This window comes from Vipera berus (genome assembly GCF_964194415.1).
Source record: "Vipera berus genome assembly, chromosome: 9".
In the NCBI taxonomy this organism is placed as follows: Eukaryota; Metazoa; Chordata; class Lepidosauria; order Squamata; family Viperidae; genus Vipera; species Vipera berus.
This window is the reverse complement of record NC_138212.1, coordinates 6,409,805-6,429,132: the sequence shown is the minus strand read 5'-3', so window position 1 is coordinate 6,429,132 and position 19,328 is coordinate 6,409,805. Positions and strand designations below refer to the sequence as shown.

At 43.8% G+C, this 19,328-nt stretch overlaps 1 protein-coding gene and 1 long non-coding RNA gene across 2 annotated transcripts; both read left to right on the top strand.

Annotated features, from left to right (window-relative positions):
- Nucleotides 1-6,606: 6,606 nt before the first annotated feature.
- On the top strand, nt 6,607-10,421 carry LOC308672219. The gene is made up of 4 exons (XR_014027371.1): nt 6,607-6,660; nt 7,717-7,809; nt 9,578-9,636; nt 10,276-10,421. It is a non-coding gene; the product is annotated as an uncharacterized lncRNA (long non-coding RNA).
- Nucleotides 10,422-15,989: 5,568 nt separating this feature from the next.
- LOC308671870 (N-formyl peptide receptor 2-like) lies at nt 15,990-16,943 on the top strand (the record flags this gene model as incomplete). The annotated part of the gene is made up of 1 exon (XM_081334353.1): nt 15,990-16,943. One exon carries the CDS (start codon nt 15,990-15,992, stop codon nt 16,941-16,943), a length of 954 nt encoding a protein of 317 aa, XP_081190479.1.
- Between the last annotated feature and the right edge of the window lie 2,385 nt (nt 16,944-19,328).

The window sequence follows — 19,328 nt, the reverse complement described above, 5'->3', positions numbered from 1 at the left end:
CCCCCCTGCTCAGGAAGGAAACCCTATATCATTTCAGACAAATGGCTTTTTAAACATATTTTCGGGAGGGAAGGAAGCACAAAGTTAACTCCATGGCATTGTTGGAAAGAACATGGGCAATGTTTTTGGATATTTCCCCCCCTCTCTTTTTTTTCCTTTTCCCCATGCTGGCTGGGGAATTCTGGGAGTTGAAGTCCATCCTGATTAAACTAGTCAAGATTGAGAAACACTGTTTTGACAGGATTCCACTGACTAGGCCAGGGGTCGGCAACCTCGGCTCTTTTATGACTCGTGGACTTCAACTCCCAGAATTCCTGAGCCAACTCCCAGAATTCCTGAGCCACCAATCTTTATTTGCTTTAATATAATAAAAAAGTCATTGTGGCCTTTCTAAATGGGGAGAGGGAAGAGAAAAATAGGAAAACAGATGTTGCAAGCAGCTGGCCCACCTCTTCAGAATCTATGAGATCTATTTCTTTTGCATCTTTAGTTTTCTCTTTGATTGGTTTCTCTTTGTTTTATTTTCCTCATTATCTTGTGCTAGTTTTGTCTTTTTTTAAAAAAATGCTAATGGAAAAAAACGTACTGAGGTAGAACAATATGCATCGTGTAGGCCGCAAAAAGGGAAGATAAAGTAGCCATTTCAAAACAGTGAAGGAAGAAGCACAAAGGAAACCACGTCACAAACAGCCCAACTCTTCAGAATGCTGGTAAGTGGCCTTTTTTTGGTTTTTTTTTAAAAAAGAAAGAAAATTCCGAGACAGTTAGAAGTTCAAAACAGAGTGGGAACATGAGGTGAGTGAGGAAAATCTCTCTGCTTAGGCTGCTGGGAAATGTAGTTCAATGGCATCTGATGGACATCTTGACCAATAAGGCTGGGAAAAGTGGAATTATTTAAGAGCATTTAGAGAACCAGTTTGATGTAGCAGTAAAGACACCAGGCTAGAATTCAGGAAATGTTAAGTTTTAGTCTGATTTTAAGCATGAAAAATTGACTGAGTGACTTGGGGCCAGTCACTCCCTCAGCCCAACCCATCAAACAAGGTCCCTTGATTCAAAAATTGTTGCAGTATAATGTCCCATTTGGGCTAACTTTAGGGTACAAACATCTGTTTATCTAAACACAATGATAATTTTAGTAGTATATAGATAGATTAAGGCCAGGCCAAGGTTGATTTGCTCCAATTGTCCAAGCAAACTGCTAGATTACTTTATTAGATGAGCTGAATAACAGTCTGAAGGGTTTTGCAGGGTTTTTTTAAAAATAGATGATTTGAATAGGACATTTGACAGTTGTCACAACAATACTCAACAACATTTTCCAATTTCTTATTCTGGTAGATCTCTGGAAATAATTCTGCAATAAGAAGATAGTCAAAGGGGAGACCAGCTGAAGCTTATAGAGATTTCTTCAAGGTTTGAGGGATGGCTTTTTTTTTACTAATCTTCCTGAACCTTGTCCTGCTTTATCAAGGTACGAGTCACTCACAGAAATATGCAATAAAATCTCAAGTGGTTTTCTAATTTATCCCTTCATGGACTGAAAAGAGCTATAGTCACAGAAAATAAAGTCTTAATTCAGCAGGAATCCATTTCCCTGTCTCAAAAGTGCAAGGATAAAATAGTCTCAATCATAGTTTATAGGCTGCACAGGTAGGGACAGTCAGGGAAATCTTGGTGTACATTCAAAGGATTATATTTGATGTGTGTAAAAGTATCGAAGTTCAGAAAAAGGTGGGGTGGGTTCAGCTGCCACTTGTGGAAGCCTTCCATTTTTCTGACCTTCACTTTCGCATTGCCTGTTGAATATTAGCATTGCTTGTTGAAACAATGAAAAGTGCCAGATTCACCCAAAAGATTAAGTGGGCTGGTTCAAATACAACATTAAGACATAAATCATAGTTTACAAACTATCCAAGGTGGGTTCACACATGGCATTAGGACAGGGGTCTCCAAACCTGGTGACTTTCAGATTTGAAGACTTCATCATGGCTGGCCAAGGAATTCTGGCAGTTGAAGTCCACAGGTTTGTGTATGTGTAGTTTAACGAAGAGAAGGATGAGGGGGGACATGATAGCAGTGTTCCAATATCTCAGGGGCTGCCCCAAAGAAGAGGGAGTCAAGCTGTTCAGCCTCTGGAGGAGAGGGTTCTATGCCAACTCACCATGGCCAATATCTCCAATATCAGTCTTCCAATATCTCAGGAGCTGCCACAAAGAAGAGGCAGCCAAGCTGTTCTCCAAAGCGCCTGAAGGCAGGACAAGAAGCAATGGATGGAAACTAACCAAGGAGAGAAGCAACCTGGAACTAAGGAGAAACTTCCTGACAGTGAGAACAATTAACCAGTGGAACAACCTGCCTCCATAAGTGGTGAATGCTCCAACACTGGAAGATTTTAAGAAGAGACTGGACAGCCATTTGCCTGAAATGGTATAGGGTTTCCTGCCTGAGCAGGGGGTTGGACTAGATGACCTCCAAGGTCCCTTCCAACTTCTTATTATTATTATTATTATTATTATTATTATTATTATTATTATTATTATTATTATTATTATTATTATTATTATTATTATTATTATTATTATTATTATTATTATTATTATTATTATTATTATTATGTCTTAAACGTTGCCAGGTTTGGAGACCCCTGCACTAGGCTACAGACCAAGGAAAGAATACCATGGCTGAAACAACATGTGAATCCATCCTATGGTCTCAGTCCCCATGTCAAGTTGTTGCATTCAATTGATCGGATGATGTTTTTCAAAGGAGTAATTTAAGAATAGAATAGAGCTGGATGGGACCTTGGAGGTCTTCTAGTCCAGCCCTCTGCTCAAGCAAGAGGACCTATAAGGGGTAGGCAACCTTGGCTCTTTTATGACTTGTGGACTTCAACTCCCAGAATTCCTGAGCCAGCATGGCTCAGCATGGAAACCTCTCCTTTTCCCCTCAGCACGGCTGGCTCAGGAATTCTGGAAGTTGAAGTCCACAAATCATAAAAGAGCCAAGGTCGCAAAAGGGGATCAAGTGACCCCCTGGGGATGCTGCAATGGTCATTAAGTGTGAAAAATGGTCACAAGTCACTTTTCCAAATAAACTGTTGTAAGTCAAGGGCTACCTATAGTAGTAGCGATTCCCCTCACATTCTATTTCACTGCTGCCTGTATAAGAGGGTGAGAGACAGGTACCTTGGCCTACACACTAAACCAGGGGTAGGGTAGGCAACCTTGGCTCTTTTATGACTCGTGGACTTCAACTCCCAGAATTCCTGAGCCAGCCTGGCTCAGCATGGAAACCTCTCCTTTTTCCCTCGGCACGGTTGGCTCAGGAATTCTAGGAGTTGAAGTCCACAAGTCATAAAAGAGCCAAGGTTGCCTACCCTTGTACCATCTCAGACAAGTGACTGTCTAGCCTCTTCTTAAAAAACTCCAGGGATGGAGCGCCCACGATTTCTGGAGGCAAGCTGTTCCATTGGTTAATTGTCCTCACTGTCAGGAAGTTTCTCCTTAATTCCAGGTTGCTTCTCTCTTTGAACAGATCATCTCTGAATAAAGCTTTGGGGGAAAATTATAAGTTTAGTGGGGCCCTGCCACTTACATCCTTCTCTTCTCCCACCAGATACTCTGACCATCCATGCTGGCTATTCGATTTCAGTGCCGAAGAAAGTCTTTGTTGAACTGAACCATTGCGTTGATGTGCCCTGCATGTTCACGGTTCCTGAATGGTACTCAAAAAGCTCCTCACCCTTGTACATCTATTGGTTTAAGACTTCAAAGAAACGTTACTATTTGTTGTGGGTCAACATGTGGGTATCAGGAGAACTGATGGTCACCAATGACTTAAGACAGAAAGGTGATACTACCGATTTTAAGCTGACAGGCGACCCAGAGAAAGGCAACTGCTCCTTCAGCATTGCAAATGCCCAGTTCGAGGACTGGGGCAAGTACTACCTGAGAATTGATAAAGGAGCAGGATTTAGGTATGCATTTGTATCATCTAGTTCACAACCTCACATAAATCCCCAAATTGTGGTGACAGGTAAGCAAGTTCTTGGACTTTCTCCCCTTCTTCCTTGATGTTTTTTGAGGCCTTTATTTTTAGAAAGTGGGGGGGAATGTTGGACAGCCGCAGCCAAGCCTGGATCCTTGTTGCCCAGGTACGGTAAAACTTTTGCCGATGAAGCCACAATATACAGAATAACAGAACAGGAAGAGACCATGGAGGTCTGCTATCCCCTGCTCAGGTAGGGGATATGCCTGATACCATCCCAGACAAATGGTTGTCCAATCTCATCTTAGAAACCTCCAATGATGGAGCAGCCAAAACTTTTAAAGGCAAGTCGTTCCACTGATGAATTGTTCTAATTGTCAGGAAATTTCTCCTTAATTCCAGGTTGGTTCTCTCCTTGGTTATTTTCCATCCGTTGCTTTTCGTCCTGCCTTCTGATGCTTTGAAGAACAGGTTGACACACACACACACACACACACACACACACACAGAGAGAGAGAGAGAGAGAGAGAGAGAGAGAGAGAGAGAGAGAGAGAGAGAGAGAGAGAGAGAGATTGGAATGCATCTATCCTGTCACCCCTAATCCTTCTTTTCATTAAACTGGACATACCCAATTACAGAATGGGCTGGGTTGATCAAGGCAGCTGCGGGGAGGGTGGTGCCACCAAACGGCCTTCCATCGCCCTTTTTCTTGCTTAGATATTAAGAAGAAGCCTATGATTTCGAAGCCTTCTTCCTTCCGCTGGGGTGAGACCGTCGTTTTCAGCTGTGTGACATCGGATTGCTGCTTGAACCCCAAGCCTCAAATCCACTGGTCCTTGAAGCCAAGCCAATGGAATTCTTCTGACTGGGCCATCCAGCAGAGCAGTTGGGCCTGGACCTATGGAACCAACCTCAGCTTCGTACCCTCTTTAGCTAATGAAGGCTTAATCCTCGTTTGTTATTTAAAGTACCCTGCCACAAGGAAACACACAGAAAATGCCGTCCAACTTCATATGGCATGTGAGTAGCTCTCTTATCTAACTCTTTGCCTCAGGCTTTTTTTTAAACCACTGAAGCTCTTTGCATCTCGGTGCACTACAAGTAGCCCTTGACTTGCAATGGTTCATTTAGTGACCATTCAAAGTTACAACAGCACTGGAGAAAGAGACTCACGGCTGTTTTTCAGTTACGACCGTTGCAGCATCCCTCTGGTCATGGGACCAGTATCCAGACGCTTGGCGACTGGTTTCCGATTTACGGCCGTTGCTGTGTCCCAAGGTCATGGGATTGCCTTTTGCGATCTTCTGACAAGCAAAGTCAGTGGGGAAGCCAGACTCACTTAACAACTGGGTTGCTAACTGATCAACTGCAGTGCTTTGCTGAACAACATTGGTAAGAAGCTTCGTAAAAAAAGGGCAAAACTCATTTAACAAATGTCCCCTTAGCAAACATAATTTCTGGGCTCAATTGTGGTCGTACGTCAAGGACTTCCTGTACTCCAAGCAAGAGGAGAGACAGGGGAGGAGATCTGTCTTGAGGGCAGACCTCCAGTTATGACCACAATTGGACTGGAATTTTCATCATAGGTCACTCTCATCATAAGTCAAGTCCAGGGGTAGGCAACCTTGGCTCTTTTATGACTCGTGGACTTCAACTCAGAATTCTTGAGCCAGCATGGCTCAGCTTGGAAACCTCTCCCTTTCCCCTCAGCATGGCTGGCTCAGGAATTCTGGGAGTTGAAGTCCACCAGTCATAAAAGAGCCAAGGTTGCCTACCCCTGGTCAAGTTGAACATGGCTGGCTGGGAAATTCTGGGAACTGAAGTCCATGCTTCTTAAAGTGGACAAGGTTGAGAAACACTGATAGGTCTATGGAGATTCTCAGTCATCCAGGTCCTGGTTGTCCCAAAGGTGCTTTTTCAGGAGGCAACTGGACTTCCTTGTTTTTCTTTGAAGACGTTTCGCTTCTCATCCAAGAAGCTGCTTCAGCTCTGACTGGATGGTGGGGAAGGGAAAGATTTATACTCCTTGCAGACAGCTGGTCATTTCCATCCTTTTTAGAGGGTTCCAAGAAGGCTCCACACCCATTTGCACCACTGAGGTGACCTTGAGGACACACATAAACCTCCAGGTGGCCTCAACGACTCTCTAAAAGAAGGCAAATGCCCAGCTATCTGCAAGAAGTATAAATCCGTCCCCACCATCCAGTCAGAGTTGAAGAAGCTTCTTGGATGAGAAGCAAAAAGTCTTCAAAGAAAAACAAGAAAGCTCAGTTGCTGCTTGAAAAAGCACCTTTGGGATACCCAACTGATAGTTATGGACCTTACTTCTTTTGGCCAGAGAAATTGTGTGTTTGTTTTGCCCTCTTCCAGATAGTCCTCAGGTCACGGTCATTCATATTTGTAAGTATGACAGCAACGGCACCACCGTTTGTTCTTGCACCTTCCATTCTTGGCCTCCACCACAGATCCAGTGGTACTTGAACCACCAACATTTAATCAAGAACACCACCTCCGACGACGTAAACATCACATTCTCAACTCAGGGCAACACTGGCACCAGTTCCTTACACCTCCTAGGAAATAAATTAAATTCCTATATAATCACGTGCAGAGGAATAAATCCTATTGGATTCTCCAATTTGAAGATGCTGTCTCTTCCAGGCAAGACAGGTGAGCTTCTCCTATCCTGAAATTACTTTGTAATCCATGCTGCGCTATAGTGGTGCTTCTTGGCTTAGCAAGGAATGGACTTGGTGGGGGAATCTTGGCTTCATGGGGAAAAAACCCCTATCATCCCAGGGCAGCCAAGATGATGTATTATGATGCAAGTTCCACTTGTTTTATCCCTGTTCAAGGGTCAGAGTTAGGCGCTCCCTTGCAACCCTTAAGTCAGAAGGCACCTTGGAGGTCTTTTAATCCAAAACTCTGCTCAAACCTCTGTACAATTTGAGACAAGTGGCTGTCTAGTCTCTTCTTAAAAACCTCCAGTGATGAAGCACCCAAAACCTCTGAAGGGAACTTTTGTTCCACTGGTTAATTGTCCTCACTGTTAGGCATTTTCTCCTTCATTCCAGACTGATTCTCTCCTTGGTTAGTTTCTCCTTTACTTGGATGACTGTAATGTATAGTGACTCAGAAAGGGACATGGGATGTTGCCCCTTATTCTTTTGTTGAGGGCCAGCAGCTCTGAAGACCACCCCAAAAAGTCTACAAATTGGTTGTGAATGATTGGAGAATGAATGGTGATTGTGTGGAATTCTGCTGTTTTTCTGGGACATTGACCTTTCAATATTAACAGAATGACAGAGTTAGAAGGGACCTTGGAGGTCTTCTAGTCCAGCCCCCTGCTCAGGCAGGAAATCCTATACCATTTCAGACAAATAGTCGTCCAATCTCTTCTTGAAAACCTCCAGTGAAGGAGAATCCACAGCTTCTGAAGGCAAGTTGTGCCACTGATAAATGGTTCTGTCAGGAAATTTCTCCTTAGTTGATTCTCTCCTTGATTAGTCTCCATCCATTGATTTTTGTCCTGCTTTTATGTGCTTTGGAGAATAGGTTGACACCCCACCTCTTCTTTGTGGCAACCCCTGAGATATTGGAACACTGCTATCATGTCACCCCTAGTCCTTCTTTTCATTAAACTAGACATACCCAATTCCAGCAACCGTTCTTTGTACATTTTAGCCTCCAGTGCCCTAATCATCTTTGTTGCTCTTCTCTGCACAGCGAAGATACTGCAAAATGTTCAACTTCCTGCAATTATTCTTGGAACATTTGTAACCATTTTACTCTTGATAGTCATGCTTTACTACTTCTCTGGTAAGTTGTACACTGCAGCTTCAAATTCATGCATTCTCAATTTTGTTTCCCAACTGCTTCTTTACAGAGGTTGGTGATGTTGTTCAGGTGCGGTTCTGTTGTACATTCCGATGCTGTGATATTTTATTTTTTTTATTTAAAAAGAGCTGAAATCTTGCAAGATCACATGTCTTTGTGAGATTTTGTACTTGAAAATATTTAATCTTACCTTAAATGTTCTGGTTGGGGGGAATACTTCCAAAAGTGCCTCTAGGCAGGCTATTCCCGTTCATGAAGTCCTTCACTTCACTTTGCCTTGATACCACAAATATCTCAAGGAATTCACTTGCTCCTAACTGTGGTTATACTAGTTACTTCTTTCATGGAAGAATATCGGGATATACCACAGCTGTAAGCTTGAGTTGAAAGTTGGAAAAACAGAAAAAAGGAAGCAGGAGAAAATAACAGAGTTGGAAGGGACCTTGGAGGTCATCTAGTCCAACCCCCCTGCTCAGGCAGGAAACCCTATACCATTTCATGCAAATGGCTGTCCAGTCTTTTCTTAAAAACTTCCAGTGTTGGAGCATTCACAACTTCTGGAGGCAGGTTGTTCCACTGGTTAATTGTTCTAACTGTCAAGAAATTTCTGCTTAATTCTAGGCTGGTCCTCTCCTTGATTAATTTCCATCCATTGCTTCTTGTCCTGCCTTCAGGTGTTTTGAAAAATAGGTTGACACCCCCCCCCCTCTTCTTTGGGGCAGCCCTTTAAATATTGGGACACTGCTGTCATGTCACCCCTAGTCTTTCTTTCCCCTAAATTAGACATAGCCAATTCCTACAAACATTCTTCATATGTTTTAGCATCCAGTCCCCTTCTCGGGTGAAGGATAGTTAAACTTTTTACTTTAGAAATGGGGTCTTAGGAGGTAACTTGGAATGCCATAGCACTCGAGAAAGAAAGAGAGACCATCAACTTAAATCACTAAATGCAAATGGATTTCACACAATGCTTTTCGGCACCCTTTTTGATATTGTTGTGAAGAAACCTGCGTAGACAAGTCCATGAACTCACCAAGAGTTGGGCATATTATTATTTATTTTATTTTATTTTATTACATTTATATACCGCCCTTTCCCTGAGGACTCAGGGCGGTTTACAGGGAGTTAAAAAAACCAGCGATACAAAAGTTAAAACTGTAGCTACAGTAGATCCAGAAGGAAGATATGACTGGATCTGTAGAGAGGTCACCAAGAGGTATGGTTTCAAAGACGTTTAGCTATAAATGCATAACTTTCATATGAAACCATTGAAAATGCAAGTTCATGCCCTGGTAATAAAAGTCAAGATCATAATGAAAAAAATGGCACAAAGAGAAAACATATGCTCCAAACTCCGCATAGGCATCAGGAAGGGCAACCGGCCAGTAAATGCTCAGCTCCACTCGGTCCCACCCCAAATCAAGGGATTACAGGGTCGTAAAAAGAAAGAAAAGGTACAAAGAAAAGGTAAAACTCAGGTACATGATCGTGAGACACTCAAGAACAATTTGAAAGCACTTAGAAATGAAATAGAAAAACAAAACCATTTTACCGGGGGGGGGGGAAGGGAAGAAGGGGGGTAGGGGGCACAAAGCCACTTTCCAGCATTTGCAGAAATGGGGTTCAGCTACCCTTGCTTCCAATTTCCCTAACAGAGAAGGATGCCAAATAAAAATTCTTGTAAAAACTGGTCAGGGATGGTCAGGGTTAGGGTTTCAGAACTGATTCTGCTTTCTTTCCTTTCCTCTAGATCGCCTTTTCTATGTCGAGATTAATCGAAATAGGAAAAGATCTAGTCCAGCAATTGTGGTGAGAGACACATTTTTATCGCCTGCAGGGGTCTTCAAACCTGGCCCTTTTATGACTTGTGGACTTCAACTCCCAGAATTCCTCAGCCAGGCATGGGGAATGCTGGGAGCTGAAGTCCACACGTCTTCAGTCATTGATATGAATAGATTTTTTTCTACTTATTCCTTTATTTATTAGAATCCCGCCTTTATTATTTTTATAAGATGCTATGAGGCCCTTAGCTATACGTAGCCCTCATTTAGTGACTGAAACTGGGACAAGCAACGGGGCCATTAAGCCCTGTGGTCACTAATGGACCTGCAACTTTTCCTCACGATTTTACTCTGCTTTTCTTTGCTTCACAGTTCTGTGAAGGTTGTAAGCACAAGGATTGGTCACTAAGTTGTTTTTTCATCACTGTCCTAACTGAGGACTACATGTATACTCTGCTGTCTTCTCAGCCTTCCTATTCCATTCTAATGCTGTGCAAATGTATTTTTTTTAAAAAAAAGGTTATTTCTTCCTTCAAAGCAAGATGCCACAAGAACAAGATTCTGCCTGAATTTAAAAAAAATAAAAATGAGGAAGAGGCTTTTTCATGGATTCCATTCAGGATTTCCTTCTGATGGTTCTCTCTCTTTTTTTTCTCTCTCATTTCAGGCTCCACAGAATGAAAAATGAACCAGGCCACACAGCCAGCGAGATAAAACTCAGGATAAATGCTTCCCCTCATTACATCCTCAACCTCTTATGCTTTTTATCTGCGTGTCTGTGTGTGTACAGTCTTCCGTTTTTCCCCTCCTTAATAAAAACACCAATATCCACTTTACTCCAATTTCCCTTTGTTCAAAAACCTCCATTCACTCCTCGCTCGATCCAAGACATTTTTAGTAAAGATTATTTGTTTATATATCTTAGGTTTTCTGGTCTGTTTACGGTAAAACGCACCCGTGATACAATTCAAGTTAAAACGACATGCAATAAAATCAAATAAAAGAGCAAATAAAGATACCCTACAAACGAGGCAGCAGTCGAGGTCAGACCTTCAAAACTCTAGACCAAGAGACAATTCAAAATCAATATAAAAATGAAAATAAAAAAGCCCTGGGGAAATAGACAGGTCTCCACCTGTCACTGAAATGGAGCTTCAGTGTGGCATTGATAGATGATTGCAAAGCCCAGAGATCAGGCGGAGACGCAATATGTTGCTAGACTTTTGCACAAAGCACCCTACAAAGCTGGCAGAAAAGAAAAGAGGATTTTGACAGACTTCCAGGGAAATCAGCGGAGGGACGAGGCTGGGCAATGATAGCACATCCGTGTCCTCAACACCCAAAGACTGTGACTTACATCCATGGATACAAGGTCCTGATGCAAGGATGTAATTGCGGTGCTTATCTGATGGCGTCATTTCACCTGTGCCATTTAGACACCCCTGCAGTTTGCGCCTAATGTTGTTGCAGCAGAGCTCACTCTTCAGACCAGCAGCCCCAGCTGAAGTAGTTTTTTTTTTCTGTGCAATTATTCAAAGGATAAAAACAGGAGAAATATTCTGTGGTCTCATCTAATGGCCACCTTTCCTCCCTGGCACAAATTGCCCCTCCCCCAAAGCAAGCTGGGCCTATTGTCCATCTTCTAGTAGTTGTATCATGTCGGTAACATGCCTGATTAAGGATTCCTTCCTTCCTTCCTTCCTTCCTTCCTTCCTTCCTTCCTTCCTTCCTTCCTTCCTTCCTTCCTTCCTTCCTTCCTTCCTTCCTTCCTCCTCTCCTCTCCTCTCCTCTCCTCTCCTCTCCTCTCCTCTCCTCTCCTCTCCTCTCCTTTTCCTTTCTCTCCTCTCCTTTCTTTTAAATAGCATCGGGTCCAAAAACATCCAAAAGAGCTCCAATGCTTAGTAGCAACATGCACCTGAACCTCTGGTACCTAACCACCACAGCATTGGTTCCTGGGTTGTTGTTGTTTCCCCCCACCGTCTCCTCCCCCCCCCAACCATCAACCACCAAGTTGTTTCCCCTCTCCTCTTTTAACAGGCCCCTCTTCCGCTATTCAAAAGTCACAGAATCTGCTTTTCCTTGGCTCTTCCCTCCGCATTTGCCCTGCAAGTATTTTCCTGGCAAGGGAGCCCTCCGACCACGGTCAGCACTCCCTTGACTGCACCCTGTGATTTTGCAAAGGAAAAGGCAGGCCTATTGTCTCTTGCAATCAGGTTCTTCGGGGACTTCCTGCCCTTCCGTTGAGAAGGCATCCGAGAAGCAGAACCTGGAGACCTTCTTGAGATGAAACTGCCAGACCAGCTCCCAATGGAAGGCACGGGGCATCTGCAAACGGTGAGCAAGGCAAGGGCAGAGAGGTGGCCACAGAGTCTCAGATAACGCTAAGATGCCTTCCTCCCACAGGTTGTGTGTGTGTGTTTTTTTTAAAAAAAAACAACTTGAGGGTGGACTGAACCTGGTGCCGTTGCTAACTATTCACCACTGTCCTCTCTGATCGGACAGATTTTGCAAGGGGTGTGCCCATGGGCCACAGCTTTGCGTAATCGTGCAAGGGCCTGTTGTATCCAGACGGATCTCGCTTGAACATTATCCTCCTTTTCTTCCCTCTTTCCCCAGACGATTATTTCCCTGAGAATAACCCTTTCTTCGTAGACTATCCTCCCTTCTCTCCCTAAAGCTAAATAATTCCACTTCCGAGGATTCAAGAAGGGAGCTTCTGGTTGCCATTTCCTCTTTGCCTGAAAGAAAGATCTGGAAAAAAAGTTAAAATAATGGCATGCCCCGATGAATTGTTTTGAAAGAGGACTGGCGGTTGGCAGGAGGGGGTTATTAGCATGGAGCGACACGCAGAAGAGCTTAGTTTTTCCCAGAAGTTAGTGAAGGAAACAGATTCGATTGCGAAGCACATGTCTCTGTTGGCTCCAGATGAGGACCAAAGGGATCCCTTGGGAGGGGGGAGATTTGAGATTTTAAGGATCAGGTAGATGCTTTAAACAGGACTTTTTTTCTCATAGAACACTCAGAACGGAGTTCCGGCACCTTTTTTTGGGATGGAACCTTATAGGGTAGGCAAGGCAGGTTGTATAACATGTGTGAGTTCTGGCACCTTTTTCTTTTACAAAAAAAGCACTGGCTTTAAATATTCTCAAGGCCAGGGATAGGCAACCTTGGCTCTTTTATGACTCGTGGACTTCAACTCCCAGAATTCCTGAGCCAGCATGGCTCAGCTTGGAAACCTCTCCCTTTTCCCTCAGCATGGCTGGCTCAGGAATTCTGGGAGTTGAAGTCCATGAGTCATAGAGCAGCCTGGGGGCTAGGCCAGGGGTAGGCAACCTTGGCTCTTTTATGACTCGTGGACTTCAACTCCCAGAATTCCTGAGTCAGCATAGAATTCCTACCCTTGCTCAAGGCTTAAAGCTCCCACTTTTGCCCCTTAAAACGTCTCTCCAAGCCCAGAGGAAGCCAAACAATCTTTAAAACCTTTTCCCACCACTCCGCTGATGCAATCGAAGTGTTGAAACTTCGCCGCTCTTAAAGTTGCATTCTTGTGTCATCCCTGTTTTCACAAAAAAGGTAAGCTGAGGGTGACAGCAGAGAACAACTTCAGCAGTTCTTCTGCTAAGCGAGTGCCTTAAACTCCTTAATCACCTTTCATCCCAAAAATGCAAGGGTTTTTTTTAGTTTTTTTTAAAAGGGTGGGGGCTGGCTAAAATTTTAGGCTACCTCCACTCTGTATAGTGCGTATAGTCAAGGCTATGGTCTTCCCAGTTACAATGTATGGCAGTGAAAATTGGACCATAAAAAAGGCTGAGCGCCAAAGAATTGAGACCTTTGAACTATGGTGCTGGAGAAGACTCCTGCGAGTCCCTTGGACTGCAAGGCGATCAAACCGGTCGGTCCTAGAGGAGATCAACCCTGACTGCTCTTTAGAAGGCCAGATCCTGAAGCTAAAACTCAAATACTTTGGCCACCTTATGAGAAGGAAGGACTCACTGGAGAAGAGCCTAATGCTGGGAAAGGTTGAGGGCAAAAGAAGAAGGGGACGACAGAGAATGAGGTGGCTGAATGGAGTCACTGAAGCAGGAGGCGTGAGCTTAAATGGACTCCAGAAGATGGTAGAGGATAGGAAGGCCTGGAGGAATGTTGTCACGATGGGTCGGACACGACTTCGCAGCTAACAACAAAACAACCACTCTGTAAGATGAGAGAAATGTTGCTATAAGAAATAGTCTGCATTTTTTCCATTAGGTGAAAGTAGCACCTGAATTTACTTAGATCCGCCGGGTATCTTGCACTGAGGATTTCAAGCTTGGAAGATGGCTGCAAAATTTCCCATCACAGCTATGTGATGAAATAGTAAAGCCTTCTCGGCTCTACAAGTCAAGCCAACTGCATTGCTTCATTTCTGGAGCCTCTCTGGTTTTTCTAGCAACAGGGAGATGTTCTGATCCATGCAGCACATGCGTGCACCAGAAACCCCTTCTGACCACTGAACGTTTCACGACTGGGCCACAGGGTGAAAGTTTTGAAAGCTTCGATCCACCTTTGCAACCAGTTTGTGGACCGGGATAGCCCACCAAAAACACCTTTTATCCCTATATTGAGGTTTCTCAACCTCAATAAACTTCAAAAGCCTGGACTTCAGCTCCCAGAAGTCCCAAGAAACCCTGCCCTACTGTAATGGTATGTGGGGAAAGCCTTGGGAGGCGGACGAAGAACTGCAGATTAGAAAATGGTGGGACATACGCCAGCTGAGCCTGCAGAAGTAAGAGAGACATAGCAAACATCTCAAAAGGGATCTTCCCTAGTTTGTTGGGGTGTAAAGGCAAGTGGGGAGAGGTCTACTTTCAGACTTACAAGATTCTGTTAATGTCATTTTACTATGAAGTTAGAACTAGTAAGTCTGGAGGTGCTTGTCTGGACAACCACACGTATCAGTAGATATTAGACTCCTACAGCTCGCCTAGAACACTTGAATCAGAAGGAACTATTCCACACATCCTGATACTTATATTTCCTAGAGAAGAGATAAGCGAGAACTTAATCATATATTTGTCTCTTCCCAGCATGAAGATGGCACCCCAAGAATTTCAACTGGTGGTTTTTTTTTTCAACTCTTACTGAGATTTCTTTTAAGATTAGATTGCTTCCCACTCTTTTATACTCCTCTGTAAATGCCTGTCTTATCTGCATGCTTGAAGAGTGGTTGCTAAACCATAATAAGTTATGACACAGGAAAAAAAACCACAGCTTTCTACCCTATGGGCAGTTTTTCTCTATTTACTGCAAATACTACGTATGATTTGATCTGAGTCCATGAAAAGTCTAGTTTATGGGCAATCCTCAACTTACCTTCTTCACAATTGGAACCAGAATTTTCACGATTAAGCAAGGCGGGCTGTTAAATGAATTGCAGATGATTTTATGACTTTTTAAAATCATAGTTATGTGACTCATTGCAGCTCTTAAGTGAATCCCACGATTAAGTGAATCTGGCTTCCCCCATCGACTTTGCTTGCTGGAAACTGTCCGGGAATGCCACAGATGGCAAGGTCATAAATGGCAGTCTCTTTAAGAAGAGACTGGACAGCCATTTGTCTGAAATGGTGTAGGGTTTCCTGCCTGAGCAAGGGGTTGGACTAGAAGACCTCCAAGGTCCCTTCCAACATTATTATTATTATTATTATTATTATTATTATTATTATTATTATTATTATTATTATTATTATTATTATTATTATTATTATTATTATTATTTGCACAGTCAGCCAGATGTTCAGACTGGATTTGGCATTTTTGTCTACCTATCGAGTCCTTACCAAGGACCTGGGATAGGCAGATGTGGATGTTTGATGGTATTACAGATATCGTTGCAGGATGGAAGCAGTTCCTAGTAAGGCCGCCTTTTGCAATTGACTAATGGCAAATTTGTCAATTAATAATTTGTCTATTATTATTATTATTATTATTATTATTATTATTATTATTATTATTATTATTATTATTATTATTATTATTATTATTAACAACAACATGCCCCGGGTCGCTGCCCCATTGTAAACACATGCCAGCTGCCAAGCACCCCAATTTTGATCTTACCACTGTGGGGATGTTGCAATGGTCATAACTGCGAGGACCACATTTTTTCAGTGCCACTGTAACTTCAGTTGCTAAAGCGATGGTTATAAGTTGAGGACTACCTGCAATAGGCCAAGATTTAGTAGCAGACTTGGAAATTGGTTGCAGGGAAAAACTTCAAGGGTTCTTGGTGACTGCAGGGCTGTCCGTTGCCCCCTCCCCCCGTTTTCCACCAAGGGGTATGAGATTTAGAAAAAGAGAAGCCAAGATGGAAACTTACCATATTATTCTTTTTAGGCAACCATGAATGTCTCTTATTGCCTCCATAATATCACCAGAGTGGAAGAGGTCATGCGCCGTATCGCTATCGTCACCAATGTGATCATCTTGGTTTTGGGGGTTTTTGGCAATGGGCTGGTCATGTGGATCATAGTGACACGAAAGAAGCACAAAACCTTCACCTCCATCTGCTACTTCAACCTGGCTGTGGCCGACTTCCTCTTCTCCATGGGTCGTATCCCTGCCCTGGTGCAAGAGATCCTGTACCAGCAATGGCCCTTTGGCCTCATGCTTTGCAAGGTCCACAGCTTCGTCCGCTACCTGACTACCTTTACTAGCGTCTTCATCCTCACCGTGATCAGCCTTTATCGCTGCCTGATGGTAGTAAGGCCTGTCTGGGCCCGAAACCACCAAAGCCCTCGTTTTCAAACCCTGATGTGCATCGGAGCATGGACTCTGGCTTTGTTCTTCAGCATCCCTTACCTTGTGGTCCGCACTCTCGAAGTCAGAAACGGTGCCTCCTGTTGCATCTATCACAAGACTCTCAAAAACTCTACCGAACTGCCCCTGAGGATGAGCCGCTTCTTCGGCGGCTTCCTTCTGCCCTTTATCGTCATCTCCACGGCTTACTCCATTCTGCTTTGCAAGCTGCGCGAACGGCGCTGGAAAGGTTGCCACCGCACCATCAGCCTGGTGGCCGCCATCGTCGCCCTTTTCTTCATCTGCTGGCTGCCCCACCACGTCTTCGTGCTGCTGAACACCATTTGGAGCAAGAATGCCCTTTGGGGAATTGCGCTCAAGCTCTCCAATGCATTGGCCTACTTGCACAGCTGCATCAACCCAGTACTCTATGGCTTTGTGGGCTACATCCGGAGCAGAGGCCTCCGCCGCCGGGCCTCTTTCTTGGGACTTTTCCGCAGGGCTCTCATTGAAGAGGACACGTCATTTGTGACAGAAGCATCGGAGAATCTTAATTAGAAGACTTAAGGAGGCAAGGAAGGCTGGGTGTTTACTGTTGCCCTCTCGAAGAATATGATGTTGATGATGCTGTGTGTTCAATGGAGTCTGACCCTTGGTGATTCTATGGACTAGGTCTCCCCTCCTTTTCCAGTCTTGCACTACTTCTTTGAGTTTTTCTATCCCCTGTTAGCTTTGATAGTGTCCATCCACCGTGTTCTTTGATGGCCTGGTGTCCTTTTACTTTTCCAAACATAATTGCTTTTCCCAGTGAATTCCCCAGCACGACATGGCCAAAGAAAGTGAGGCACATTTTCATGATTTTGCCTTCTAGTGACACATCTGATGTTATGTGCTCCAGTACTTGCTTGTTAGTGGCCATCCAATGACTCATAGAGTAACCGTAGAGCAAATGGTCATATATCTGGAAACTATGCTAGGATTGATCTAGAGTCTAGACAACAATCAGTCTGAATAGCAAGGTTGTTTTTTTTTCATTCTTTAATTCAAGGGTATCTTATTATCTGAGATGGTATAGGTCAGGGGTAGGCAACCTTGGTTCTTTTATGACTCATGGACTTCAACTCCCAGAATTCCTGAGCCAGCATGGCTCAGCTTGGAAACCTCTCCCTTTCTCCTCAGCATGGCTGGCTCAGGAATTCTGGGAGTTGAAGTCCACGAGTCATAAAAGAGCCAAGGTTGCCTACTCCTGGTGTAAAAAAAATACTGACTGGGGGATTCTGGGAGTTGAAGTCCACAGGTCTTAAAGTTGCCCAGTTTGAAAAACACCGATGTGGATGGACTGTTCTCAGAACTGGGTGTATACCGCCATCTTATGGCTGTAAACATTATCATGGATTGTTGCACTTTTGTGGTTCAGTTTAAAAAAATTCTTACTCTATGCCAGGGTGTCAAACTGCCGGCCCACAGGCCAGATGCGTCATGCTGAAACTGCACCCACCCTATTGCCGGAAAAAATGGGAGGGGGAAGTCACGATACATTGTGACATGTCACGTGATGTTGTGAGTTTGACACCCCTGCTCTATGTGCTCATCCCAAATTTCAAGCTACTGTGCCAGACTAGTGTTTGCCACTGTATTTGAGCATCCTGATGCACCGGTAAAGACCTTGCTTGCCACAGTCGTTAAGTGAATCATTGCAATTGGTGGGTCGTAAAACGGGGCAAAACTCAGTTAAGAAATGTCTCACAATTATGGTGAGCCTCAATTACGGTCCTAAGTCGAGGATTACCTATATTCTCTCTAAAATAGCCAATAACGTGCATGCCATCTCTTTGTCTAATATGATAGCAGTGTTCCAATCTCTCAGGGGCTGCCCCAAAGAAGAGGGAGTCAAGCTCTTCTCCAAAGCGCCTGAAGGCAGGACAAGAAGCAACGGATGGAAATGAATCAAGGAGAGAAACAACCTGGAACTAAGGAGAAACTTCTGACAGTGAGAACAATTAATTTGTGGAATGACTTGCCTCCAGAAGTTGTGGGTGCTCCAACACTGGAGGTTTCTAAAAAGAGATTGGATTTGTCTAAAATGGCATAGGGTCAGTGGTGGGATTCAAATACGTGAACAACCGGTTCTCTGTGTGGATGCCGCTTCCATTCTGGGCCTGGGCAACAAAAAAATAGTTACCGGTTCTGCCGAACTGGTGCAAACTGGCTGAATCTCAGCACTGCATAGAGTCTCTGTGCTTGAGCAGGTGGCTGGACTAGAAGACCTCCAAGGTCCCTTCCAACTCTTGTTATTTTGATTGCATGCTGTCTGGGCTTAATGCTGTTCTTTGTAGTTCTTTGAGCTATTAAAGGTCCTGTGTTTGCAGAAATGGAAAAGATCTGTGAAATTGTCCTCTTTTGAACGTGTGAAACTCTACCCAACGTTTCTAAACAAAAGACCGGGGAACTCAACACAAGTTGCTGCCTAAGGAGAAGAGAGCAGCCCTGACTAATGTACGTTTAACCTAGGGTAGCCCTTGAATCTTATTTCAGCACAGGTCACAGGAGAATGATATTAAGGCTTAAAATTAGAGTTTGGCATCCTCTGAAATGTAACAAACAAATAAACATACATTTCCACCCTCACATTTAAGAGGTCTTCTCAACTCCCCCAACCACACAGTGCAGCCCAGTAAAAAGGATTCAAGGTGAGTCTCTTATTTTCCGGAAGGTAAAGAGTTACTATATCAAACCTTGGAAATCGAATATACCAGAGGTAGGCACCCTTGGCTCTTTTATGACTCAAGGACTTCAACTCCCAGAATTCCTGAGCCAGCATGCCAAAAAAAGCCAATATAATCCTCGGTTGTATAAACAGGAGACACAGAATCAAAATCGCATGAAGTCTTAGTACCGCTTTATAAAGCCTTAGTAAGACCACACCTGGAACATGGCATCCAG